Below are 27,520 nucleotides of genomic sequence, written 5' to 3' on the forward strand. Positions count from 1 at the left end.
GAGTTAAGCCAGGTGCTGGTGGCTCACATCTGTATCCTAGCTACTCAGAAGATTGAGATCTGAGGATCCTGGTTTGAAGCCAACTTGGGCAGGAAAGTCTGTGAGACTATTGTCTCCAATTAATCATCCAAAAGCCAGAAGTGGAGCTCTTACTCAAATGGTAGAGCACTAATCTTGAGAAAAACTGTGAGCAAAAACAAGAACAGTGTCTAGGCCCTGAATTCAAGTCCTAGGAAAAGAATTGGTGAAATATGGCTTGTTTGTTTTATTTAGCTGCAATTAAAAAGTTAACCCTTGGTTGGATATAGTCACTCATGTTTATAATCCCAGCTACTTGGAAGGTAGAGATATGGAAGATTACAGTTTAAGGCCAGCCCAGGAGAAGTTATCAAGATCCCATCTCAAGCAATAGCTGGATATACTGCTGTATGCTTGACATCTCATCTACACAGAAAGCATATACAGGAGGTTCAGCATCTTGATCAGCCCAGGCTAAACACAAGACACTAACTCTCAAATAACTAAGAAAAAAAAAAAAAGATAGGACCTGGTTCAAGGCTCAACTGGTAGAGTGCCTTTCTTGTGAACATATGGCTCTGTGTTCAGCCTAAGTGCCATTTAAGAACAAGATCTTTTTCAGGCTTGACTTCAATCCCTTTTGCTTTGTTTTTAATATATTGTAAGAGAAGCGCTGTTGTAGCGTCTTTGAATGTTGTTTTATGATATCCTACCTGACCTGTCTCTCCAAATCCTACCCCCAACCCACCCCCACCAAATCAACCTGCCTCCTTTTGCTTTTCTTCCACATCTTTCAACATTTGGGTGCTTAAAGTCCTGGCACAGAACCCGGGGTCATGGCCTTACTTTGAATGCAGCTCCCCTACTACATCTTGAGCTGAAGCCCAACAAGGGCTCTCTCTCAGGAAAGCCAGCTGCTTTGTCCCAGGTGTCTCTGCAGAGAGATTCATTTCATTCATTTAGGATTCCTGCTTCCAAAAGCTTGTTCCAATGTAAGAAGACTATATTGATTCAACAAATATCTCTCTTCTCTGTGGGCTAGTCACCAGATTATTCTTATCTCCCTCATAGTAAGATTTTAGGGGGGAAATATAATGTCTTCACACTCAAATTAACTAATCTTCTTGCCTAACAAATGAATACAATAATTGGGAGTATTGACCCTCATTTTATTTGTTTGCTGTTTACGTGTTTAAAAAAATTATTTTGAATATCTTGAAAATAGTTTTGCTATTACGAAGTCCTGTTTTGGTTTGGGGGCTCTTTAAATGCTAAAGAAAAAAATTTTAATCTTCTGTCTCACACGAAACAAATATTCCCTTGCTAAATGTGATTGGAACCCTTACAGCTTGAAGATATTAGAATTCATTCAGTTGATTAAGGGATAAGTGAGGGTTTCCATTTTTTTTTAAATCTTAGTTCTGCCTAGCTGATTTACATGAATTATAGCATTTTATGTATTGTCATTCTCAGACCTTATATTTTATATTGTATTTTATAACATGCAATATGTTATTTAGATTATTATATTACAAAGAAGAAGAAAAGAAGACACTGGAGCCCAGCCTTAATTCCATTTTTTAAATTTTATTTTTATCTTTAAGTAGTTGTACAAAGGACTTCCCATTCAACAAAGTAGTATATGACCACAATGATCAATTGATCAATGTGACCCATGCTTCATTCTCCTCCAACCTCACTCCTTTCTTCAATTTTCTTAATTATGCAGACTATCCACTGCATTTATAACTTATTTCCCCCCATTAATTCTGTTTTTAATGCAGACCTGTTTTGTAACATATGTAATCCAACAGGCATGGAGTTTAAAATTAGCACTTTTTTCAAAGGAAGACCTGAGAGCATTCACAGAGAGAAAGCCAGCGTACAGTGACGAATACAAATTGCTAACTAGAAAACAGGAGCTTTTGTAACTGTTTTCTCATTTAATCTTTATAGTTATTATGTAAGATCAATATTGTCACTGCTGTACAAGCAGGGTAACTGAGACACCCGACAGATTGTTATCTTGTTGAAGATCAAAGAACTAAGAACTGGTAGTGATCAAATGTAAATATAGGTTTTTTTTCATCTCTAAATAATGCAATGTATTCACAAAATAACTCACATAGAAAAGCGAAAAGGGGTCAGGTAAAAGAAAAAATAGCCAGTCTGCCAGAGCACAGTCATCCTCATGGCTTTTGATAAAAACCTTTCACTGGCGTGGATGACAGTCACAAGCTTGAGGGATACAGCCCTGGCCTTGCCAGGAACTTGTAAAACTTGGCCAGAGTAATAACAGTTCCCCATTATCCCAGACCAAAGAGACAAATGTCAAATATCCTAGTCTGATACTTAATGAAACTGATGTCATTGTCGTAGTTTCTGGCTTATTTCTGAGGTGTGTCTCACAAAGCCTCCCAGTGGGAAGATTTCTCTTTCTAGGACATAAAGAACTTAGCTTTAACTGAAGCTCACAAGCCCTTCTGAACCCAGCCTGGAAAAGTAGGAATTGCTCGACTATTTGGCTCCATCCTTTGGAGGGGGTGGGGGTTGAGGGCAGAGGAGAGGAAACAACAAAAACAAATGCTAAGTCTTCCCTGCCCCCTATCCTTCTCTCCTAAGAGATTTGGCTCTGATCAAATTTGAGTTATTCAGTTGTTTGTTTTGGTTCTTACTGAGTGCCTTTCCTGGAAAAAGCACAAAGGACTTTGTAGACCTTAAAGAAAATTCCTAAATGTAAACAGTCAATCTCTAAAACTGCTTTGAAAGGTTACTGCCACATAAATATTACATGTACCTATAAAATCTAAAAGGAAGGGACGCACAGAAGAAAGAACGGGAAAAGCCTTGAAAACAAACATTCTCCCAGAATGAAATCAAAAGGATGTTTGGAAGTAAAAGGAATGAAGGATGGAAGCTGGCCTCCCCTTGCCTTATTCTTACTTTTCCTTGTCCTATTCAAAACCCCCAGACTCCAGGGTTCTTATTTATCCAAATGAATATGCCCTTCAGAGTTGAAACTATCTGTTTCCATCTTTCTTCACTTGCTGAGCCACTCGCATTCCCCTGAGTGTTTGGATTAAGAAGAAGCTCCTCTGAGAGATTAGAAACTGATACCCTTCCTAGAGGACAATAGGCAAACGGCTGCAGACAGACTGGCTGCAGAGGCCTGGCTTGGGCCCCCGAGAGGTAGTATATATATGGTGCACTTGAAAAAAAAAAAAAAAAGACTTTTGATAAGGCCCCAGTGGACCAGGATGTGGAACCAGTAGACCAGAGAGGCAGTTTAGCACAGAGCCACAGATAGACAGGAGATGGGGCCATTCTCTCTGGCTCTCCCTCAGACTGACTGCTCGGTGATTCTGAGAAGCCATCTAGCCTTTCACCATTCAGTTCACAGCTGTTCAGAGAAAGAAGTAGACTATATCCACGTAAAGGACTGTTTGTGTATTTCCCTTTTATTTTGTTCAGCAAAAAAAAAAAAAAAAAAAAAAAAAGCCAAGCTATTTAGTGCCCTAATGAGTACTCCAGTGATGATTAAGGGAAAGTTTTCTACATCCCATTAAGAAAATTTTAGCATTTCACTAGGGTTTTTAATACTGTGAAAATGAACCTTTTCAGAGGAGCCTAGAATCCTAATTTCTCCTCCCTCCTTTGCTTCTCCTTCCCTGCCTCTACCTCTCTAAATCATCTTGACCCTGCAAAACTGAGCATTCTTACATGTGAGAGAGAAAGGGTCTGGTATCTGCCCCTTAGGAAGGTAGAAGAAGAAGACTATTCCCTCCGAAGTATAGGGTGAGGTCCAACCTCCCCCTTTACCTAGGTCTAAAGTGCCCAGAAAAACGATGGGATGGAGGAGTTTAAGAATGGTGACAAGAGTCAGCAGCAGGCCGGGCAGATAGACTGTAACCAGACTTGACCCAGCCCCGTGGTTCTAACCTCTGCAATTCCATGCTGATATGACCAGATTTCAGGATGGTTGGTTTGGGGAGAGCAGGATTGCCTAGCTCTCCATATTTTATTTCTCATTTTACCCTCATATCTTGCCAGTTTCTTTGTTTCTTCCTTTCTGGGTAATTCTCTCATTTTGTCTTTCTAGCCAAGTCATTGCTGAATGTACTGAAACTTGTTCATATTTTTAGAACCACTTCTTCTTTGTCCAAAATACGCTTTCATCTTAAAGATTCTATTGCGAAGCTGGATGCTGGTGGCCGGATGCTGGATGCTGTACTCCTAGCTACTCAAGAGGCTAAGATCTGAATATTGTGGTTAAAATCCAGCCTGGGCAAGGAAAGGAAGCTTATAAGACTCTTATATCTAATTAACCACTAAAAAGCCAAAAGTGGAGCTTTAGCTCAGGTGGTAGAGCACTAGTCTTGAGCCCAAAAAGCTCAGGGATAGTGCCCAGGCCCTGATTTCTAGCCCAAAACTAGGGGGAAAAAATCTACTACCCATTTTGAATACCCATTTTTACCAAATGTTATCACATTTCATTGTTAATGTCCTCTATTAATTTTCTACTTCTTAAACCTGTTGTGTTCCAAAGCTTCAAAGTTCATAATTGCAATGACATTGGCCTCTTGAAACTCACTGATGATGACATTTAATCCAGTGATCTTTTCCAAGTCTTCAGCCTCTTTCAGTTTTCTGGAGTATTTGGTATTCTCCCCATCTTGAAATTCTATTTCCCTTGGCTTTCTTCCTATCTCTCACATTTCCTTCCCTACATCTTATTGAAATTCCCTACATGGGAAACATCCTCTCTTGCTGGTTTCATCTTCTGGCATCCATTCAGAGTCCCTACTTTGAATATAAGAATTCCCCAACTTGGAAGAAACCATCTCAAATGACAAACTTCCTTGCAGCACCCAAGTGTCTGGGCCTAACTTACCTTTTCAGCCACATTTTTCTCTTAGTCTATTTCTAGGAGGCAGTTTGATCATCTTCAAAGAGCTAGGATTTAGAGGTAGAAAGGTAGGATTACAAGTCTTGGCTCCATTGTCTACTGGCATGAGATCTTAAGCAAATAGCTTTCTTAACTTTATTTTCTCACCTGTGAAGACAGGATAAAAATAATACTTAAGAGGGATATTTTTGACACTTTTGAGATAGTATATCTGACACCTCACCCATACTCAATAGCTAGAAATTACTATTATTTTTGTTCTGGCAATGATCATATATCTTTTAATAAAGCCAAATGCTGGGAATAGAATAATATGGGCTGAAGAGGAAGCTGTAGGATCCAGCAGCCCATGCAATTAACTGGAGTGGAAACAGAGGCAAGAGAATCTTAGCCAATCTTAGCCTAAGTACTCTTAATCCACAGCCTACTCATACCCTGGATAAAGTCCACCAAGGTAGAGAGGTAGATGGTTGGGATAGCACCTGGTACATTGTCTGAGATTACGCCCATCTATAAAAAGCAAGTCTTATAAATGGGCATTATGAATGGACTGGTATGCTTCGCTATTATGATAATGCTTCATTAGCTCAAATGGATCACTAAAATAACCTATGAAGTCACTACTAATTGAAGCCTGAAATTTTTTGGAGTAGGGAAAAACCCTCAAGGCCTGGGATTAAGATTTGCCCCATTCCGTAGGTAGTCGGATGCACAACAAGAACTCAAACTCAGGTCTGCTCAGGTCCAGAGCTCATGAACATCCTCTTTGACTACTGCCTTAATTTCAGGCTGGCTAAAACCAGGAGCCCAAGTTAGAAGGACATGGTGGCCCATCAAAATCACTGGCATCTGCTCTGTCTGTTTCCAAGCAGAAAAGAGCCCCTCCCACAGACCTGCGCCCTGGTCACCACTAAACATTCACAAAGAGAAATGAAATGTTTCTAAAGCTAAATCATTTCCAGAGAAGTATAGATGAACTCTGAGCAAATGTGGTAACATACGGATTAAACTCCATCTAGCATTGGACTTCATAAGCCAGAAGGATATAGTCTTTGAACAGGTCTATAACTTCCCAAAATAAAATGGCTGTGGCCACTAAAGCATTTAAAATGAAGTCATTTCTGGTTATGGGTATAGTCAGTTGGTTTACCAATCTAACACTGCTTACCTGAAAACCAGTGAAAGGCACAAGAAAAGAACTCAGGTTTTCCAATTAAGCAGATTCATGACAGCCGTCAAATTTACATAGTAAGAAATCTCACATTCACATAGTTGCATGTCCAAACCAGAGAAAGAGGGGCCATTGGTAGATTTGTTAACTCAGCCAGCAACTAACATAATGGTTAACTTGAGTAAGATCTATCAGAATGTTCTTCAAACTTGAACATTCCTCTTGTACCCTAGAGCTCCTCATGCTTTTAAACAAGGAACCTTTTGGGTAGCAAATTGAAACTGCTCCTCTTCTCAGAAAAGTGCTCTAACATTGGGATCAGATACACTTGTATTGAATCTTTGCATCATCCTTTATGTTTTTAAGACAACTTACTTCGCTAATAAATGCCTTAATATCTTGATCCATAAAAAGGAGAAATTGTACCATGTCTCTAAGGATTGTGGGGAGGAGTAAATCAATCTGTGAGCAAGTACTTATATCAGAGAGCAAAGGGAGAGCATGGCACAGTCATTAGCAAGACAAGTTTAGGGGACAGAATTGAGTATCTATCAGCTTAAGACCACTTAACCAACTTGTCCCTGGGGATCTCTATCTAGGGGGCTAGTCATAGTTACATGGGGTTACCCCATTTCATACGTAGGGTTATTGTGAGGATGGCAGGGGTTAGTATATGCAAAGTATTTATAGCCTAACAGATTAGCATTATAGATATTCATATATACATATATACATACGATAAATCATAATCATTATGATCTTAGTGTTTCTGCATGGCAAGTATTCTGTATATGGCAGCTATCAGAGTAGGTTCATGTTACAAACATCTGGGCAGGTGTTGTGTCTTTTCTTCATGGCTCCTCACACACTACCATGTATGTATTCTCTTCAGCATATAGCAAGTACAGGACTAGTTGACCATTTGATGCAATCTGCTATTACAATGAATCTAGCATGCCTAGATCTCCCTAAAAAATGATGGTATAGCTTAAGCAATAGAGGTCTATTTCAGAACTTTGAGTCTCACTAATACAGTGCAGAAAATAAACTCTACCAGCCAATGATCCTTGCACTTTTCTTCAACCTGGCATTTCTGAAGCACCTCTTTAGGCAGAGTTGTACTTTTATGTACAGCAAGGCTTTTTAGACTGCAGGCCTTCATCCTACAGGGATCAGGGTTCCAAATGCTAAGTAGCTACTTGATCCAGAAAGACAGTTCCATTTATATCAGAAGTTTTCAAAGTGCAGACTTCATGCCGGGAGCCTCCCACTCACCTGATGGCAGAAATGGAGAATTTCAGACCTACAGTGTCAAAAACTATGGAGGTGGGGGTTGGAAGTGTTCCACTTCTGCTCCATAGAGACTCTGCTGGTCAGTACTTGAGATCCAGAGACAAGTCAGTCTCCAGTGAGTACAAATTTCCAAGGAACTCTGCTTCTGGAGACATGTGGGGCCTGGTGATTCCCTCCTTCCACATCATGCTGCCAAAAATACTCTTCTCATTTCAGTAGGGCCATGTTCTCTCTCATTGGTCTTCTGATAAGTGGGAACACATGCCAAAACACTGAACTGGCTCTTCTGCAGACACTTGTGTCCAGCTAGAATTTGCTTCCAAAGAAAAGCACAGGAAATTTACTTTGGGGTTTTTTTGGGGGGGGGTTGTTTGTTTGTTTTATCAGTCATGGGGCTTGAACGCTGGGCCTGTGCACTGTCCCTCAGCTTTTCAGCCAAAGGCTAGTTCTCTACCACTTGAGCCACAGCACCACTTCCAGCTTTTTCTGTTTATGTGATGCTGAGGAATCGAACCCAGGGCCTCATGTATGCGAGGCAAGTGCTCTACCACTGAACCACCTTCCTAGCCCCTGTTTTTGTTTTTTTTTAAGTCACAGTCAGCCTGGTCACCAGAACATGGAAAATGACCTGACCTTGAGTGAAAGGACCTGCTGGGGGAGCTTAAGGGACCCTGTGAACATGAACTTCTTCTTTTCAGCATGTGCTGTTAGAGCACCCTTCCTATTCCAGAGAACAAAGCCGGGCCCCACTTCCCCACCAGAATGTAGTTTTTTCCGGTCATGAGGCTTGAACTCTGGGCTTGGGCGCTGTCCCTCAGCTCTTCAGCTACCACTTGAGCCACAGCACCACTTTTCTGGTGGTTAATTGGAGATATGAGTCTCATAGACTTTCCTGCACAGGCTGGCTTTGAACCATGATTCTAGATTGCAGCCTCCTGAGTAGCTAGGATTACAGGCGTGAGCCACCTGCGCCCTGCTAGCTTTGCTTTTTATCTGTGCATTTACTTCAAATTGGATCCTAAAGTAGAACAGTCTTTCCCATTCAGGGGTAGAGGTGAAAAGTGTATAAGAAATCTTCATGATGTATGCAAATGTTAGTGGCAGTCACAGAATATACACCTCATCTCTTAGGGTAATCACTTATATACAGTGAGCAGAAAAAAGTAAGTCAGTAGATAGCTGCTGGAGTGGATGCTCATTTCAAATGTTCCACCTGAGGTATAACTTTGCTAAGGTAGAGAGAAAATGCATCCTGTTGATCCTTCAACTCCATCTATAGCCACTTCCATACTTTAAAATGTTTCAAATGCTACTTATGGTTCACTGACCATATCTAAAGCTAAGATTGGAAAGGGCTTGCCATCCCCTGTTTAGTGCTTGTTGCCCAGGTAAAAGGCCACCAATACCATCCTGGCTTCTCCAGCTGCAGTTATCCACCCTCCTTCCCCGCTCAAGGCTCTCTTGCATCTAAGTGACACATCAGAAATGTTTTTCCTTGACTTACCTTCCTTATAGAAGGAGAACATTTAATACTGTAATGCAAGCCTGGTACTGGAGGATCACGATTGTAATCCTAACTATTCAGGAGGGAGATCTGAGGATCACAGTTCAAAGCCAGACTGGGCAGAAAAGTCTGTGACAATCTTAGTTCCAAATAACCAACCAAACTAGAAGTGGAGGTGTGGCTCACATGGTAAGCACCAGCCTGGAGTAGAAAAGGCCAAAGGCCCTGAGTTCAAGCCCCTGTATCAGCACACATAGAAAAATTAATGAATTAATTAAATTAAAAATCAAATAAATGCAAGTGAAGTTGCTTCTGTGAGAAGAGGCACCATCAGATCTCTGACCAGCATATAAACTTCTAATATCAACTTTTGTGCCCCTCCCCATCAAAAATTATATCATTTTTAGAAACTGTACTGCAGTAGATGTGTGTTTACTTTGAGAAGTAAAAATGTTAACATTCAAACTGAAAGCCTGTTTCAGCTTTAAGGTACTTAATTGCCTTACAGCATATAATAAACGGAGCCCATCTTGTCATTCAACTAATGGAAGCGGTGATAAAGAGATAGGAGCCTGGGACCCTATTCATCCCACTGTGCCTTTGTACTTGGTTTATGTTGGCAATGTGCCTTGTGTGTATTTTACACTTCTTTACATTTTGTACATCCCTGTATGACAAATACTTGTCAAACAAAAACTAAACAGATTTATAACCCCTTCACTTGAAATGAGCCAAAATTGAACTGCCAAAACTTTATGACTTCATTCTCTTTCATACTTTTCCACTGCATTGGTTCAAACAGACAAACCCCGCTCAAGGTCAAGCAGAGGTCATTTCACTTTCATTACTAAAATATAATTTACAATATGCCAGACCTAAACAAGTTTAGCCTAAAGGGTTTGTATAATGTAAACCATCTGTTCCTCAACAATACAGCTAATTTCCTGCCACACAGTACAGTCTACTGACTGCTTCTTTAAGAGGTTTTATGATTTTTTAACTAGTTCAGGATTTATGTAAAATTTGAAAATGAGTCTGTAGTTAAGACTCATTTGTCCCAAGTAGCTTGAACATTTTAAAAATGCAAATTATAGAGTCAATGGCTCCCCTGAAACCAAGCCCTGAGCAGGCTTTTCCCCTCTCCTTGGTGTTTCTGCCCCTGCTACTGCACAGGTGTTCAAAAGAAAGAGTTTGGTAAAATCCTGACATTTTCAATGCTTTCTGTATGCCTTCTCAAATACCCTCCCAAATTTGGTTTTAGTAGCTTTAGAAAACTTTACCTTCTATAGGTTGGAGAAGACCTGAGGTCTATGCTATTTGGTCTCTGGGTGTTACTAAGATAGAGTAAGACACACTTCATGTGTGTGTGAACAGAGTGGGGGGAAAAGCATTCTAATTGCACTGTATGACCACACCCTGGAGGCTGACCTCATACTTCTTCAAGGTATAAGACCCCCTCCCCCCTCCTCAGCCTCCAAAGACCTACATCCACTTAAGCTTGCTGGCCAGCATCTTTCTCGGGTTTCAAGTGGAACGGTGCAGCCCAGACCACCAGATCTTACAGATACATGTGAAGCTCATTGGGCTCTCTTGAAAATTCTCCATTTTAGCCTCTTTCTCCATCTGCAAGATGAAAAAAGGTAGAATTCCTCTTCTAAAAGCAAATATAAGAAAACTAATTGGCTTACCTCAGTGAAGGGGAATGCAGCCAGCTCCAAAGACCCCAGACCATATGTCAGACCTGTGCCAAGGTTCTGTCCACCCCTTCTCCACTTCCCAATCCCAGAAGATTGGCCGGTTGTCTCTGTTCTGTCTGCTACATCCAATATTCCATGTGATTCTTTCTGCCTCCATCCAAATCTCCTGGAATTCCCAGAGTAGAGACCAGAGGCCACTCAACTTGTCACCCCCCCTCAAGGCTCCAAAAAAATTCTTTATCGTGCTTTAGGAATTTAAAGAGAAAGGAAGGGAGGGAGAGAAAGAAGGAGAGAGAAAAAAGAACAAAAGAGAAAGAAGAAAAAGGGAAGAATAAGAGAAGAAAGAAAAGAATGAGAGAAAAGAAAGAAAGAGAAAGAGAAAGGGAAGAATGAAAGAAGAAAGAAACAAAGAAAGAAAGAAAGGAAGAAAGGAAGGAAGGAAGGAAGGAAGGAAAGAAGAGAGGGAAGTAGGGAGGGAGGGAAATCAAAAAGATTAACAGGAAGAAAGGTAATCATATTTCTTAAAAACAGGGAACTAGAAGGGGTGACACTGGACACGATTGTACTCATATGTGACTTGTTGAATTGATTAAAATAAAATTTAAAAGAAGAGGTACAAGACTATCTAGAACTACTTAAGGCTGTGAATGTATCTAAATCATTTGTGTTTGCTTCACTTCCTGGATGGCTTCCCTTACATGGACAATTTAGAATGATTTAAAGAGCACTTATTAAGTGGAAATTATACATTGAAATTGATACATTGCTATATGTAGTTCTACTGCAACTGTCCAAACTGAGTATTATATTATTGCATAGATTTAGAGAAACTAAAAATTCACTCAAGGCCAGCAACTTACATAATAGCTCTCTCTACCAGGTTGTTAAATGAGTTAATATTTACTAAGTGCTTAGAGCAGTGTCCAGCACAAATGCTATGTTATTATATGCAACTATTAATAATAGAAGAGAGCAGTTCCAAGATGCCAATCCAGATTTGTATGACTCCAAAGCTCACTTGGTTTTAATTATACCATACTGTTTATGGCTTCATTTCAAACAGTGGAAGAGGTGGTGTTGGCTTTCTAACTCATTTTATCAATCTAATATACTGGGGGTTTATTTCTTAATTCCAATCTTCCCAAATGAAGTCTCCTAACCTTTTCTATCATCAAAAGCCTGGGTATTTCATAGTACTGTTCAAAAGATCATCACTTCCACTAGATTCATATACATCATTGGCAGACATTATTATTGAAATCCATGATCTTAACATCATGCAGATAAAAATTCACCTGGGGTTACTCTTGCCAGCAAAGGTAAAATCATCCAAGTGCTACCAGAAAAAAGCATCAGTTCAACTGGTTGCCTTTCTTATACCCCAAACCCTCAAGAATCCAGACCCTGGGCTATAGCTCAGTAATAAAGCATTTGCTTAGCATACATGTAGCTATGAGTTCATTTCCCACCACCAATATTAATATTCAGCATAATAATAATAATACAGACCCTGTTAAAAAAAGAAAATAATGGATGGACCTATAGTTTTTGAAACTTCCTGGTTAGTCATATGGGAAGATTGACCTTGTATTTTTTTAATTTAATTATTTGGTTTTATTAAATTTTTATTTATTTATTATTGTGAAAATATTGTACAGAGGGGTTACAATTACATGGGCAAGGTAATGAGTACATTTCTTATCAAGCATTGTAGCCTTCTCCTTTGTTTCCCCTTCCCATCCCTTCCCAGAATTAGTAATAAATATATTAATCTAGTACAAACACTGAAAAATATAAAAAGGCAGCCAAGTGCAAGTAGCTGTCTCCTGTAATCCTAGCTACTTTGGAGGCTGAGATCTGAGGATCTTGGTTCAATGCCAACCCTGTCAGAAAAGTCTGGGAGACTCTCATCTCCAATTAAACACCAAAACACAAGAAGTGGAGCTATGGCTTAAGTAGTAAAGCTGTAGTGGTAAAGCTCTAGCCTTGAATGAAAAAGTTAAGGGCTAATACCCAGTTAAAGCCAGGCCTTAAGTTCAAGCCCCAGTACTGGCACCAAAGAGAAAGTATACAAAAACATGATAGGAAAGCTCTCTAGCTCTGTTTCCTTCTAATTCCTACTCCCATACTTTCAATAGCCACTGTTGCCTCTCTCGTTGCCCTTTATTTCCCAAGTTGACTTATAAATGTGTAAAATATGGATATATTTATCATTTTTCTTCTATACACAGGTAGCATAAGCACTAAGTGTCTTTCTACTTTATGTTTAACTGCAAAATAAGGTTTTGAAGACTTTTCCATATCAGTATACAGAAAAGCTTCTTTGTTCTTTATAATAGGATATCCTATTTACTAGTTCTGATGTTTCATATATTCCTTCAGCCATTCATTCTTGCTGGGAGGTTGAATCCAGATATTATGCATGGGCAAATATTCTACGACTGAACTATAGTCCCAGTTCTTGGTTTTGTCAGACTGGCTTTTAACTCATGATTCTCTCTCCCTCCAGGTGTTAGGATTCCAAACATGCTCCATCACACTGGTCTCCACCATAATTTTTATTCTTTGCTTTTTGAGGGACACACACACACACACACACACACACACACACACACACACACACACACACACACACACACACACACACACACACACACACACACACACACACACACACATTAGGTCATTTCAGTACTACATACAGTGAATAGGAAAAAAATTAACCAGCCTGGACCTACAGAAATATATAAAGAAACAAATTACCATTACTCTAGATGGAATAAACATTCTATCTCTTAATAGAGCCTTTTCACCCTGCCCAACTCCTTTCCTATGCCTGGATGTCTCACCTAAAATATTTTAAGTTATACTTTCCCTTTCTTTCATACAGAGCAAAGCTAAAGAGCTGCCACTGTCTGCTGTACGGTTTATGGAAGAGTTGGGTGAATGCACCTTTGGAAAAATCTATAAGGGCCATCTCTATCTCCCAGGCATGGACCATGCACAGCTGGTTGCTATCAAGACCTTGAAAGACTATAACAACCCCCAACAATGGACAGAATTTCAACAGGAAGCCTCCCTGATGGCTGAACTGCACCACCCTAATATCGTCTGCCTTCTGGGTGCTGTCACTCAGGAACAACCCGTGTGTATGCTTTTTGAGTATATGAATCAGGGGGATCTCCACGAGTTCCTCATCATGCGCTCCCCACACTCGGATGTGGGCTGTAGTAGCGATGAGGATGGGACTGTAAAGTCCAGCTTGGATCATGGAGATTTCCTGCACATTGCGATTCAGATCGCAGCTGGCATGGAATACTTGTCTAGCCATTTCTTTGTGCACAAAGACCTTGCAGCTCGCAATATATTAATAGGAGAGCAACTTCATGTGAAGATTTCAGACCTTGGGCTATCCAGAGAAATTTACTCTGCTGATTACTATCGGGTACAGAGTAAGTCCTTGCTGCCCATTCGTTGGATGCCGCCTGAGGCCATCATGTATGGCAAATTCTCTTCGGATTCCGATATCTGGTCCTTTGGGGTGGTCTTGTGGGAGATTTTCAGCTTTGGACTCCAGCCATACTATGGATTTAGTAACCAGGAAGTGATCGAGATGGTGAGGAAGCGACAGCTCTTACCGTGCTCGGAAGACTGCCCGCCCCGAATGTACAGCCTCATGACCGAATGCTGGAATGAGATCCCTTCCAGGAGACCGAGATTTAAAGATATTCACATCCGCCTTCGGTCCTGGGAGGGTCTCTCCAGTCACACCAGCTCTACTACTCCTTCAGGGGGAAACGCCACCACGCAGACAACCTCCCTCAGCGCCAGCCCAGTGAGTAATCTCAGCAACCCCAGATTTCCCAATTACATGTTCCCGAGCCAGGGTATCCCACCACAGGGCCAGATCGCTGGTTTCATTGGCCCACCAATACCTCAGAACCAGCGCTTCATCCCTATCAACGGATACCCAATACCTCCAGGATATGCAGCTTTTCCAGCCGCCCATTACCAGCCAGCAGGTCCTCCCAGGGTGATTCAGCATTGTCCTCCTCCCAAGAGTCGGTCACCCAGCAGTGCCAGTGGGTCAACCAGCACTGGTCACGTGACCAGCTTGCCCTCATCAGGCTCCAACCAGGAAGCAAACATCCCGTTATTACCACATATGTCAATTCCAAATCATCCTGGTGGAATGGGCATCACTGTCTTTGGCAACAAATCTCAAAAACCCTACAAAGTAGACTCAAAGCAACCATCATTGCTAGGAGACTCTAATATTCATGGGCACACTGAATCTATGATTTCTGCAGAATTGTAGAAGGTGCAACTTGTACAAATTTGGTAGACAGAGCAGGTTGGAGAACCGTAGAAAAGATTTATATGCGATTTTTTTTATTAAAGTAAGGTTCTCACTTAGACATTACAACAGTATCTTCTGTGAAGTTTAACTGTGCAAGCAAGAAGAGACACCAGACAGGATAAGAACACAGCATGGGGTGCATTGGGATCAGCACTAAAAACTGCAAACCAGTGAAAAAGAAAAGAACCTTGTGATTAACTATCAAACCAAAAAGAAAAATCAAACGGTGCATTGTGTATTTGCCTCTGGCCACCATGACTGTTTCTCTCCCCTAAAATGTATATACCGTAGCATTTGTCTACCTGCTGTCTTTTTCTTCAGGACAAATGTTCAGGAATTAATGTTGATTCCATTGAGACTCTATGCATGTATGAATGGAAGTGATGTTCAAGGAAGATACTTTAGGCCAAATTTGAACTCTTGGATGGAAATGAGCCATACATAGGACATATACCACATCCTGAGACGTCTTCTCCACTGTGAGGCTTCTTTGGGAAGGTGTACAATGTGCCTCTTGGTGAACCTCCTCTTCTGAGCGTGAAGGCCTTTTCCACATTTCTCTTTTTACAATGTGTTTACACAAACCCTTAAAAGAGTGCATGGCATAGGATCCTAAGAAAGCAGATGCGGATACTGAACATGATTGTGGCTTGATGATTTGCCTTGACGCATTAGGAATGAGGTGCCCAAGGAAGCACAGCCAAGAAAGTGGTCCCTCAGCCTAATCCAGCATCCATAAGAGGGGAACAAGGTTCTCATGGATATAGCCTCCACAGGAGCTTCCTTAGGCCATGAATAGTGACAAATAGAGGTGGGGCTGCAAAGAGCACACCCTGGCCTTGCAGCCTTGTTTCTAAGTGGTCCAAGAACACTTAATATCAGTGGGCTCTAGTCAGGTAGGAACCCCTGTGTCGACACCAACAGTTAGTAAACTTTGAAGTCTATTCTTTCTCTCTCTCCTTTCTCTACCTCTTTTCTTTCCTCCCCTCCTCTCTCCTTTCTCTTCTTCCTTCGTTCCTTCCTTCCTTCGTTCCTTCCTTTCTACCTTTTTTCTCCTCCCTCTTCTATTTTTTCCTTCTATGCTGGAGATGTTCACAGATTGTGTTCTAGCCCCAAGAATTATAACAATTTATTCATAGAGCTAGTTGAAATCCAAAGACAATGCATTCCGTTTTGCAAAACATTACAGCCTTTCCAAAACCTAGTACTGAGTTTTCATTTCAGTGGTTATGGAGAACTGAATTCTGTAAGTTGGCAAACAAGGAACACGAGCCTTTCTGCTCTCCCTAGAAGGAGATATCAAATCCATCTCTCCTGGCCTGTCCTGGCATTTACCTGCTAAACATCTTTGCCAACTTCAGAATACTTAGGAGTTTCCAGTTCTATATACAAGAGATTTTTATATTTGATTTTTCTCTTGTTAAAAAAATAACTCCTTTTAGTCTAAGAACAGTGCCTCTACATCTCTTTTTTATGTTAAAGCTTATGTGGCTTACAGACTTACAGGACATCACACAAATCCTGGAAATATTTCATGAAGGGAATGTAAGAGAATTAGAAACACCTTGATGTTTCTGTTTTTGAAAATACAATAAGCATAAGAAATCAGGAAATCTGAGAAATCACCAAAATATGCTGCAAATATCTCAAACCCAAGTCTTCAAACAATAAGCGTGCACACTTCTAGGTACTGTGAACTCAAAGAATTGGCTGTGTTCAGATATACTGGGTAATAAATGTAGTCATATTTTTGTGGCATGATCAAGCTGATTCAGATGGTACATTTTTTAAACTTTAGGTAGAGGAGAATATTTGTAACCTTTTGTTGCTATGCAACTGTTTAATGATGACACTTCAAACCACAATTTTGTATATCATATGACAATCATTTTTTCCAAGAATATTTATTATTTTAAGTAAACACAATTTCAGTGAATCTGGGTTTTTTTGTAGGAGTCCCTTAAAGGGAACTTAGCATTCCATGAGCCAGTAAAATACCTTCTCTGGAAAAAACATTAATACAGTTAAAAAATAAATTCAAGTTAGTTTTTTATAAAGAACTGTAACATTTGTTTTAAACATTTTGTAATAATGAATCAATTTAGGTGAGCAAGCTAAATCTCAAACCACTTGTAATTGTGTATTTTATAATAGTACTGTGATATTACGTAATGCAGCCCCTTCTGAATTAAATAGTATTTTTTCACAAACTGAGAAATACCTTTTGCTTTGTTGACAATGTTTTGTAAGATGACTTTATTTCAGATTTCTCTTTGCACAAAACTGTGTTTATGGTTTGTATCACAAAAAATATATCTCTGCATTTTTATATCTGATCTGTTTTCTTGTTTCCTTTGTCTTTAACTCGATCTAGATTTTCTTTGAATATATAGTGGCAATATTCAGATAGCTCATTTTAACCATATTTCCCTTATTTTCACTGCATGCATTTAATCACTGTATTACTTTATGTTTGATTTGTTATAGGCATTTCAAATAGAAAACCATGGGCTTGTAATAACCAAGAGATGATTTTTATATGGAAGATATATGCATTTGTATTTCACACACCAGAGATGATATTAAACACTGATTATCTTATGCTGCTGTTTATTAAAAATGTTTACTATGAACTATTATTTCCTGAATATTGCTCTCATGCAGGTATTTGGGAATTTTGATATTATTTCTTATTTTGATTGGCATCTTATACCAAGAGGACTAACAACTTTTGTTCTTGCTTCACGGAAATGATTTTTAAAGTAGACTATTAAAATAAGCTTGGGTCTGGGAGTGTAGCTAGTGGTAGAGCACTTACCTACCATTCAGGACACCCGGGGTTTGGTACCCTCCACTGAAAGGTAAAGTAAAACAGTCTTAGATATTCTTTTGTAAGTGACCATAACTGGAAGGAAGAATACCACTGATTTCATAGCCAAATACTATATTCCTATGTAAGGCAAGGTTTGATGACTAAAATCAAAACAATATATTAAATAATTACTTTACAATCAATGCAATGTAAAAAGAAATAGAAATGTGATTGAATGCATTATTTTCTGCCTTAATGTTCTCATATGAGGTTAGATAGCAGCTCCCATCTTTTAAAGTCCTGAGGGGGAAAAATGCTTAGATTCCAACTTAGATTCCAACCATCGTGATAAGAGAAATGGAGTCATTTTTAATTGTCATGGCTTATCTTTATGACTTCATTCGCTCAAAAGAAAAGAGTTTTCCATCTGGCAATTAATATACACTGTCAAGGAAAATGAGTATCATTATCAAAGTTCAAAGAACTTGTCCATTTCTGCTATTTAATACAGAAGAGAATACAATAAAACCTTCAGGGTCTTATCCATCTGTTTTAGGTACAGCACTTGTCACCACCTCAACGATCAAACTCAATAAAGCAATCACTCCACCTGGTAGTGAGATCCCTGTCAGGTTGGGTTTCTTCCTCTTGCTTGAATTCCTCAATCTGCCCTTCACTCCCATTTCCTTCTTACTTCTCTCCAGGCTCCTGACCCTCCCACTATCCCTAAAGCTTTCAACTGTGAGATTCTCTTGACTCCCTTAATTCCCTAATCACCAACATCTGTAAGTTCCCAGCATCACTCTCTCATATTGTCTACATGTAGTCACTGATACTGAACAGAGAAGAGTTCTCATGTCCATATACCTGCAGGGGTGATTACCAAGGATGATTACCTAGCTCGGTATTTCTCAAATGAATTTCCTAAAGCAAGGTCCCAGCGGCACACAGGAACTGGTTAGCAATGCAAATTATCAAGATTCTACCTCTAAGTATTAAATCAGAAAATCTTGGTGTGGGGCCCAGCAATTTGTGTTTTAAGAAGTCTTCCAGTGATTATGACACCAAAGATAAAGAACCAACTGAATTTAAAGACACAGCTGGGGTGGGCAAATCATTCCATCCTTAGTCATGTAATATACATGTATAAGCATTTAATAGCATTTTGTTTGCTTTATTCTCTTTAAAAACTGAGCAATAAAAACTACTCCTTGTTTAATAATTGGTTATATTCTGGGCCAGGCTGGGGTGTAGCTCAGTGGTAGAGTGCTAGCCTTCTCTATCCAAAGGAAGGAAGGAAGGAAGCAAGGAAGCAAGGAAGGAAGGGAGGGAGGGAGGGAAGAAGGGAGGGCGGGGAGGGGGAAAGAAGAGCAAGATTGAGATTGTTCTCTCCTTTCTCTGACATTGCTGTTTGGGCTGCCTTCCTCCTGCCATTTAGACATAGCCCTTGGCAAGCAGCTTTCTCTTACAATAGCCTGATTCTCATACTGGGAGGGAGGGATGCAGGGAGGAAAACAGACAGTGCATCAAGAATATACATCTTAAAAAATTCCAAAGTAGTGCTAATGTACAGATTGTCACTAAATGTATCTGTGGTAGGAGACTAAAGATTGCAACTATTTTTCCTGTTTAAGAAGAACAAAGACTGGTTGATTCTTGTTGGATTCAATTTCTTTGCTGTAAACAAGGACCGAACTAGTAAGCTTATTTGTTCTGTTAAAAAAAAAAAAAAAAGAATATGCATTTTCTACTTCTAGCTCACTCAGTGCCCACAACCTTGAATAGCTACAAGTAGTTGGATATGGACAAACTCAGAAAGGCAAGTGTCTTAATACACCTTTCTTTTTGACCCGAACTGATGTGTAACCAAACCCAAAGAATCCTTCTCAGTGTTGCACCTTCGCAGAGTTATTCTTCCTCTGCAGAGACTTGGGAAGCTTCACAGGGACTCCTCTTGCTGCAAGTCCTGGGGCTTGAACTTCCTGCTACCAGATAAACTCAGTGAATCCATCCTCAGCTGGCAGAGAGCGAGCACTTCTCTATGCAGGCCTGGCTCCCCACCGCCTCTCCAGGGATGATAGTGCAGAGGGAGGACAGCAATGGAGATGCAGGGAGATGCGAGGGTGAAGCTCATACTCTTTTTAATTTATAGTGGGTTTTCCCCCCCCAGCCACTCAAATACTAAGCAGGAAGTGTTACATTAGACAGGCAGAAGGGCAAAGGAACATATATAACAAAGGGTTTGTTTTGTTTTGCTTTTTTGCAGCCAAAGTAGTACTGCACCGAAGCTTGTTAGGGTAAATGCCAAGAGTATTAAGACACTGAACTCCAGGGAGTGGAGGTTGGAGTGAGGGGGAGCTTTACAAAGCATCAAAGCACTCAAGGTCACTGTAATTCTCTGGGAAATTTGACTGGGAGAGCTTTAACACATGGGGATGTACAGGGAGGAGGTCTGCTGACATATTTATGACTAGTTGAATCCTAAGCACCCATGAATTGCTTATTCAGAAATAAGTGCCGTAATAATGGCAGACCAGGCATGGCAAGATGTAGATGCTAATCTATGTGAAGGGATATTCTCATCCAAAAACAGCTGAGGTAAAAGAATGATCCTGCGTTCAAACTACATAGGGTATTGCTTAGACTTTTAAAGATCATAGCACGAAAGACTGAAAACAAACAAATAAATAAATAACTCAAGAATATTCATCTGGAGGAAAAGAGTCTAAATGTCAGTTGGGGGGGGAGTTGTTTTGGAGGGGTTTTTTGTTTTTGTTTTTGTTGGTTGTAAGGGCTGAACTCGGCCTGGGCACTGTCCCTCAGCTCTTCAGCTCAAGGCTAGCACTCTTACTACTTGAGCCACAGCGCCACTTCCTGTCTTTTTCTGCTATGTGGTACTGAGGAATTGAATTCAGGGCCTCATGCGTGTGAGGCAAGCACTCTATCACTGAGCCAACTTCCCAGCCCCTAAATGTTTTGTAATCTATGGTCTTGAATGTAAAGCAGGAGAACTAGCTGCACAGAACTGTAGATTGATGCCCAAGCTCTGCTAGTCTTAGAAGCCTGAGGACCTTGCATCAGAAATAGATTTCACTCGTGTCTGTCAGCAGAGAGGGGGCTGGATGGCTTTCCTGCTTTAGGCTCTCTGAAGGATAAGCATGAGGAAAAGAGTAAGAGGCAGACCTGAAACACAACTGCTCATTGCCAGGCATTGGTGACTTCAGAAGTGGCGCTGTGGCTCAAGTGATAGAGTGCTAGCCTTGAGCACAAAAGCTTGAGGACAGGGACCAGGCCCTGAGTTCAAGCCCCAGGAGCAACATGTGTGTGTGTGTGTGTGTGTGTGTGTAAACACACACACACACACACACACACATAATTCAGCTCAGATATGATATAGGTCCTAGTCTCTCAGTCAACACAAATTCTGAGCTGTATCTGACTATAAGACATGGATGTAGTTCTCTCTACCTGTTAGAAGGCATGGTAAGTCATGGATGGGACTCTTGGCAGAGATTATTCATTGTTGTTCTTCCCAGAGAAGCTCAGAGTTAGCCCTAAAATTGCCAACATAGGTACCTGGACTACCTTCGACTCAATCAGAATCGGCACCAGAAGTGACACGTACTGGGCATCCTTGCTCCAGAGCAATCACTAACAAACTCGACTGTTATCACAGCTGTATGAAAAATTATAACTTCTTAGGACCAGCCTTGGAATGTACCAGAAAGTCTCTTAAGATCTCTTATAAATTGTTCAGACATAGCAATACAACAAAGCGTCTACCCCACCCCACCCCTTTCCTGGGACCTGGATGAAAGAATAGATGTATACAGCACATACTCTTTTGACTGCACTGGTACATGAGCTGGCTGACTTGAGTATGTGAGCCAAATTCTATTTCCTTATCTATCACATGGTGGAAATGATAGCTTTGTGGTTAAAAGTAAGGGTTCTGGGCTGGAGATGGAACCCAGTGGTAAATTGTGTGCTTAGTTTGTGCCTAAGGCCTGGGGTTTGATTCCCACCACTACCAAAAAGGAAATTTTTTTTAAGTAAGCGTTCTAATATCAGACAGTTGAAGCTTAAATCTCTGCTTTACTCCTTGGTAGCCATAGGAACTTATGAAATAACTGTTTCTTCACCTGAACAAGTAACTATTCCATAGAATTACTATGAGATTTAAATGAGCTAATTCATGTTAACTGCAGAGAAAAGTACCAGATACCAAGTTCTCAGAACATACAGACTATACCATTTCATGACTGTTCACTAATACCAGTCTCTCAAATTTAGAAAGAGTGAAGAATGAAATATATATGTGTATATACATATATATGTATATGTGTATATATGTATATATACATATATATATATATATATACATTTACAAATACACAAAAGTAGCACCTCATAGTTGTTCAAAAAGTAACATTGCAATTTGTTGTGTTTCAAACCATTTTTATAAAGGGATGCATTATTTTTTAGTGTGGTAAACAGCACAAAATAGTCTTATTTAATCATTCGTGCCTGTACCATAATGGAGAACATTCGGTACTGTGCCCCAGAAGTGGGAGTGGGCTTAGCTCCTCAATAACTTCCATCATCTCCCTTCAAACCACCCCTACTAACTCACACTAAGTAAAAACAGCTTCAAGACATCTCTAAACCATATGTCATCTTTTACACCCCTTCCAAGCTGATTGCCACCCCAAAGCCTCTCCCACATCCAATTTCTAAAATTCCCCCTGGGGGCAACTGAGCTCCACGAGAAGGTATGTTGAGCTGATATATACACAAGAAACCTGGAGTAATTACTCCTCTAAACACCCATCCACACACATTTAACAAGTCACAAGTGGACTTAGATAACACAAATGCAGTATTTCTCAACCCATGGTGTTTTCCTGTGGGGAAATGAAGTGAAAGAGATCTGGTTCTCCCTAAACACTTCAGCACGCGTGAAGTTCCCAGGCACACACTGCATTCCCTCATCACAGACACCTCAAGCATCTTCTCCTCATATGATTCTGCACATGACTTTTCATAACTTTGACGATGGGGGTTGGGCATCAGCCTGCCATGGAAAACAAACCGAATGCCTTTCAACAGCCATGCTCCAAATTCAAGTAAAACAGCTTTTACCAAATCATTCTACAATTCCCATTTTGGTCCTCGGTACCAAAATTACAGTGACCAACTGTCTCTATTTGCAAGGGACTATCCCAGTGTTAACAATGAAAGGCCCTGTGTCCAAGGCATTACTGGAGCTTTTGTTTACCAAAATTAATACAAAGATAGTAGCTGGATGCTGATGGCTCACACCTGTAATCCTTGCTACTTGGGAGGCTGAGATCTGAGGATTGCAGTTTGAAGCCAAGCCAGGACAGAAAAGTCTGTGAAACTTTTATTTCCAATTTACCAAGAAAAAAAACCAAAAGTGACTCAAGTGGTAGAGCACCAGCCTTGATCTGTAAAGGTTAAGGACCAGCAGCCAGGCCCTGAGTTCAAGCCCCAGTGTTGGCACAAAAACACAAGATAGTGAAATAAAATAAGATAGTGAAATAAAAGCTAAAAGGTATTGATCCTGAGTTCTTCAGTATTGCTTAGGCACAAATAGAGATAGTGATTAAGTGGTCCTGTATCTCAAGTACTTTCTAGGGCTTGAGATTTTACAGTTTATTTTAGAAAGAACACAATCCTGAAATCTAGAGAAGCACATGGCTTCACCCTTTAAAAAAAGATGAATCGAGTATTTCTTGAGCTAAGGCTTTTCTAGGTGAAAATAACAATTTTTAAATGAGAAATTTCAGGAATTCAAGTCACTGAACTATACTGCCCACCTCTTTCTTCCTGTCTGATCTTTGAAGATTACCATTCAGTATTTTCCATGACATTTATATTGAGGAAGGAATATAAGATTATTAAAAGCAGAGAAACTCAATATTGAGAAAGCACATCAAAAGGTCTTCAAGACAAGAGATCATATGATTTGAAACCAAAGTTACTAGAAGCATGTGGGCTGCCCTTCATTTTCTAGTTAACAACGTGGCATACATCAAAATGGGATTTAAAACACTTCTCACAGTGGAGCTGACATTTGGTGAGCCTCCACCTTCGTTTGCTCTTGAGGATGGGAGTTCAAATCCAAATGAGGTTAACACTTTGTACTGGAACATATTCCTGGTGGAGGAGGAAAACAGTCTTTTAGTAAGTAAAATGAAAACATCTGTTGGGAGTCCTGAGCGAAAGAATTATTTTTAAAAGAGTGGAGAGGGGATACATAGTTTGAAAGCTAGAGACAGGCAATTACACCCTCCACTGTGCTCCTTAACGAGGAAGGTGAAAGTTTATATGTAAGTGTTAGTTTGATCTTTAATTTTAAAGATTTCATACCCTGGCATACACCTTCACCCTGTCTAAATCCATATGCTAATAATCAGAAACATGATCTAAAAATCATAGAACCAGTCTTTGGAGTAGTTTGCTCCAAACTAATTTTCCCTTGTGATAGATGTTACATGTATGTGTTTGTAAATATGTAGAGATATGTGTATATCAATACCTATATCTATAGATAGTAGATAGATAGATAGATAGATAGATAGATAGATAGATAGATAGATAGATCCATTTCCAGTTCTTTACACACCAAATCTGGGTAAACTGAGACCAGTAAGTAGTCAACTTTCTGCCACACAACTTTCCTTGGTCAATAGTTATATACTCTGGATAAGAACTTGAATTAAGCTGGGTGCCAGTGGCTCACACATGGAATCCTAGCTACTTAGGAGGTTGAGATCTGAGGATTGAAGTTCAAAGCCAGCTGGGGCAGGAAAGTTCATGAGACTCTTATCTCCAATTGACCATCAGAAAACTGGAAATAGAGGTATGTCTCGAAGTAGTAGAGTGCTATCCTTGAGCAAAAGAACTCAGGGATAGCACCGAGGCCCTAATTTTAAGCCCCATGACTGACAAAAAAAAAGAGTTGTATTACATTGGGGCACAGCAGCTCATACCTATAATCCTAGCTACTTGAGAGATAGAGACTAGGAGAATTGTGGTCAAAGGTCAAGCCCAAAGAAAAAAATTTATGAGACTCGTGCAGTTGTGCCTTTAAAGTACAAATAGCAGGATTGCAGTTCAGGCCTGGGCCTATTAGAAAACTAAAGGCCTGTTCAGTATGGCCCAGACATGGCCTGATGAAACTTTCTGCTCAATGCCTCACAGCTTGTCAGCTGTTTTGAACAGGAATTCTGGTCTTCTTCAAAGCTCATGTGCATATGTCTATGGTTGGACTGAGGCTCTGGCATTCTTCTTACCCTCAGCCAGTTGCTGCTCTCTGCATCTGAAGACTTCATTTTCAGAGAATCTTTCCCTTACCTGGAGTAACACACACACACACACACACACACACACACACACACACACACACACACACACACACACACACACACACACACACACACACACACACACACACACACACACACACACCTTGAACCTCTGCCTTCCTGAAGAACCCAGACACATCCTGATGAAGTGAGATGCAGTCTGGAAAAATCTTTCCTCTAAAAATATACCATAGAACTCAATCACATAAACAAAATGCAACATATTCACAGTCTGGAGGATTATACAAGGTTTACAGACCCTGAAGGTTAGTTTAGAATTCTGCCTCCTCTGCAAGTATACTGCAACATTTCTGTTTTCAAATCTCCAGGCCATAGTTTTAGGGAGAAAGACCATGAGCAAAAGTCCAACAGGCAACTGGACTTACTGAAACTGCCTCTCCATTTGAAGGCACAGAAGTACTAAAAATCAACATAAAGCAATTGTTTACTAGTTAGTAATACTTTTGGACAAATTACAGAGTAAAATAACTATATAAATTGCAAAACTCAGAGGCAGCTTTTAATGAATGACTTAAGGTAGAAGAGAAGATTTGGTACCTGTTTAGTTAATAAGTATGTAGACAGACACTGTCTTATATAACACAATCTGGCTTTTATGGATTAACCCTGTGAGATTCAGATGGAAGTACAGACAGAACAGATAACAAAATCCCCAGACAATTACCATCAACTACTGAGACTCACAGTAATCTATATCAGAAGGCCTGGGTGTTCACTTCATACAATGTAAGACACTTGTGAGGCTGTATAGCCCAGTGGTTGAAACACTGGCTCTGCAGATCCATATCTTGGGTTTGCATTTAGTCTCTGCTACATCCCATAAGCTGTGTGACTTCAAGCAAAAAGCCTATTGTCTTCGGGCCTCAGTTTCCTAATCTGTAAATTAGACCCATGAGAGTCCTTAGATCCTAGAGTTGTTTTATGAGGATGAAGTTAATTTCCATGAATCACCTAAAGCAATATCTAGCACATGAACAATGTTGGCTGTCGTAACTCAATGCTAGTCAGTGATTAAGCCTTTGGCAGATGTTATTCCTTTTTATTCTCACAACGATCCCATAAGTATCATCATTGTTTCACAAAAACAGATGAGGAAAAAAATGTAGTCATTGGAAATCTAAATAACTTCTTCAGGGCTATGCACATAAGCTACTAAGACATAGCTATGCTAAATTACAAGCCAGATTTGTCTTGAGAGTACCTGCTTTTTACCACCAGATAGTAAATTAACATAGTAGAACTACTACAGGTAGGAATTTATTTATTTTCCAGATTCTTCTGGTTTATCCAAAAAACAGCCATGCACCCTAACAAATTTTATGAACAGGCAGATCAGGACATGGTTTAGGAATGGAGCATGGTAAGATTGTGACATCAATAATATATTGGAAACATTTGTAAAACTATCATTTGCGAAAGGTAATTCCATGCAGACAAATATATTTTTGGCTAGGCCTCTACTTATAAATTTCACATTTCAAGTGATTCATCTATCTGAACAGCTGATGCTATTAATCAAAGAAAGTAAACTTACCTAGATGCTACATGTACACCAGATGCTATGCACACACAAACACTCCCTCTCTCTCCCCCTCTCAGTCTCCCTCTTTCTCTTACTCATTCATTGCCTCTTGCTTCCTCTTCTCACCAAAGCCTTGGTCCCATTTCCAGCTTAGGAACCTCCAGAACTAAAGCACATCTCCCATAAGCCAAGAGCTGAGGTAAATGCTAGCCAGCCAGTGAGTACAACTATACTCACCCTTATCCGCACTTCCAAACACTACAGTGTCAGCCTGCCAGGCAGCGTTGCCTCTCCCAAACATTCCAGGTGTTCGAACTTTTCAGTCTCCTCAGTTACACCAGTGATGGGGGGTTTTAATTTATTTTCATTTCAGTGTCCTTGGGGTTTGGGTTATAATCTATTTCCTAATTGCAGCTCTGAAGCTTCTCTGCTTTGGTGGCTCTTGCTCTTAACCAGAGTCTTTCTGCCTCACGGCAGGCTGTCTGTCATTCTCCTTCAGACTGGAATCCTCCATATGCCTCGGGGCTTGCTAAGCTCCCACAGATCTCACATTTCTCCATATTACTGTATTGTCTGGTTCCTTTGCTTATGCCTTATTCTCTGATGGAACGTTACTCATCTGACTCTAGAACTATTTTTTCCTGCTTAGGTCCCTTCAATCAGCTGGCATTGATGTCAGGTGCTTGGGACTGGAATGTCCTGACAAGTCATGATGCCCTTGGCCATTTATGTTCTAGTGGGAAAATTACACAGACAATTTCAAAGTTATATGGGCATAATATACAAAGATAAGCCCAGGTTAAACTAGAACACAACCCATCCAGA

At 40.2% G+C, this 27,520-nt stretch overlaps 1 protein-coding gene and 1 long non-coding RNA gene across 2 annotated transcripts in view; one reads left to right on the forward strand and one right to left on the reverse strand.

The window, feature by feature from the left end:
• Positions 1–18,860, forward strand: part of LOC138808647 (inactive tyrosine-protein kinase transmembrane receptor ROR1) — a 150,272-nt gene extending 131,412 nt beyond the window's left edge. The window contains exon 8 of the mRNA XM_069994907.1: positions 13,480–18,860. Within this exon, the coding sequence (XP_069851008.1) occupies positions 13,480–14,907 (1,428 nt within the window). The 3' untranslated portion in view covers positions 14,908–18,860. The remainder of the gene's footprint in view (positions 1–13,479) is intronic.
• On the reverse strand, positions 3,978–27,289 carry LOC138808648 (uncharacterized). Its single transcript, XR_011366558.1, has 4 exons — positions 26,933–27,289; positions 10,379–10,515; positions 7,371–7,704; positions 3,978–5,071 (listed from the first exon to the last, which is right to left on the reverse strand). It is a non-coding gene; the product is annotated as an uncharacterized lncRNA (long non-coding RNA).
• Between the last annotated feature and the right edge of the window lie 231 nt (positions 27,290–27,520).

Source organism: Dipodomys merriami, unplaced genomic scaffold, assembly GCF_024711535.1.
Source record: "Dipodomys merriami isolate MVZ:Mamm:240054 unplaced genomic scaffold, mDipMer1.0.p SCAF_464, whole genome shotgun sequence".
NCBI classification, from domain to species: Eukaryota; Metazoa; Chordata; class Mammalia; order Rodentia; family Heteromyidae; genus Dipodomys; species Dipodomys merriami.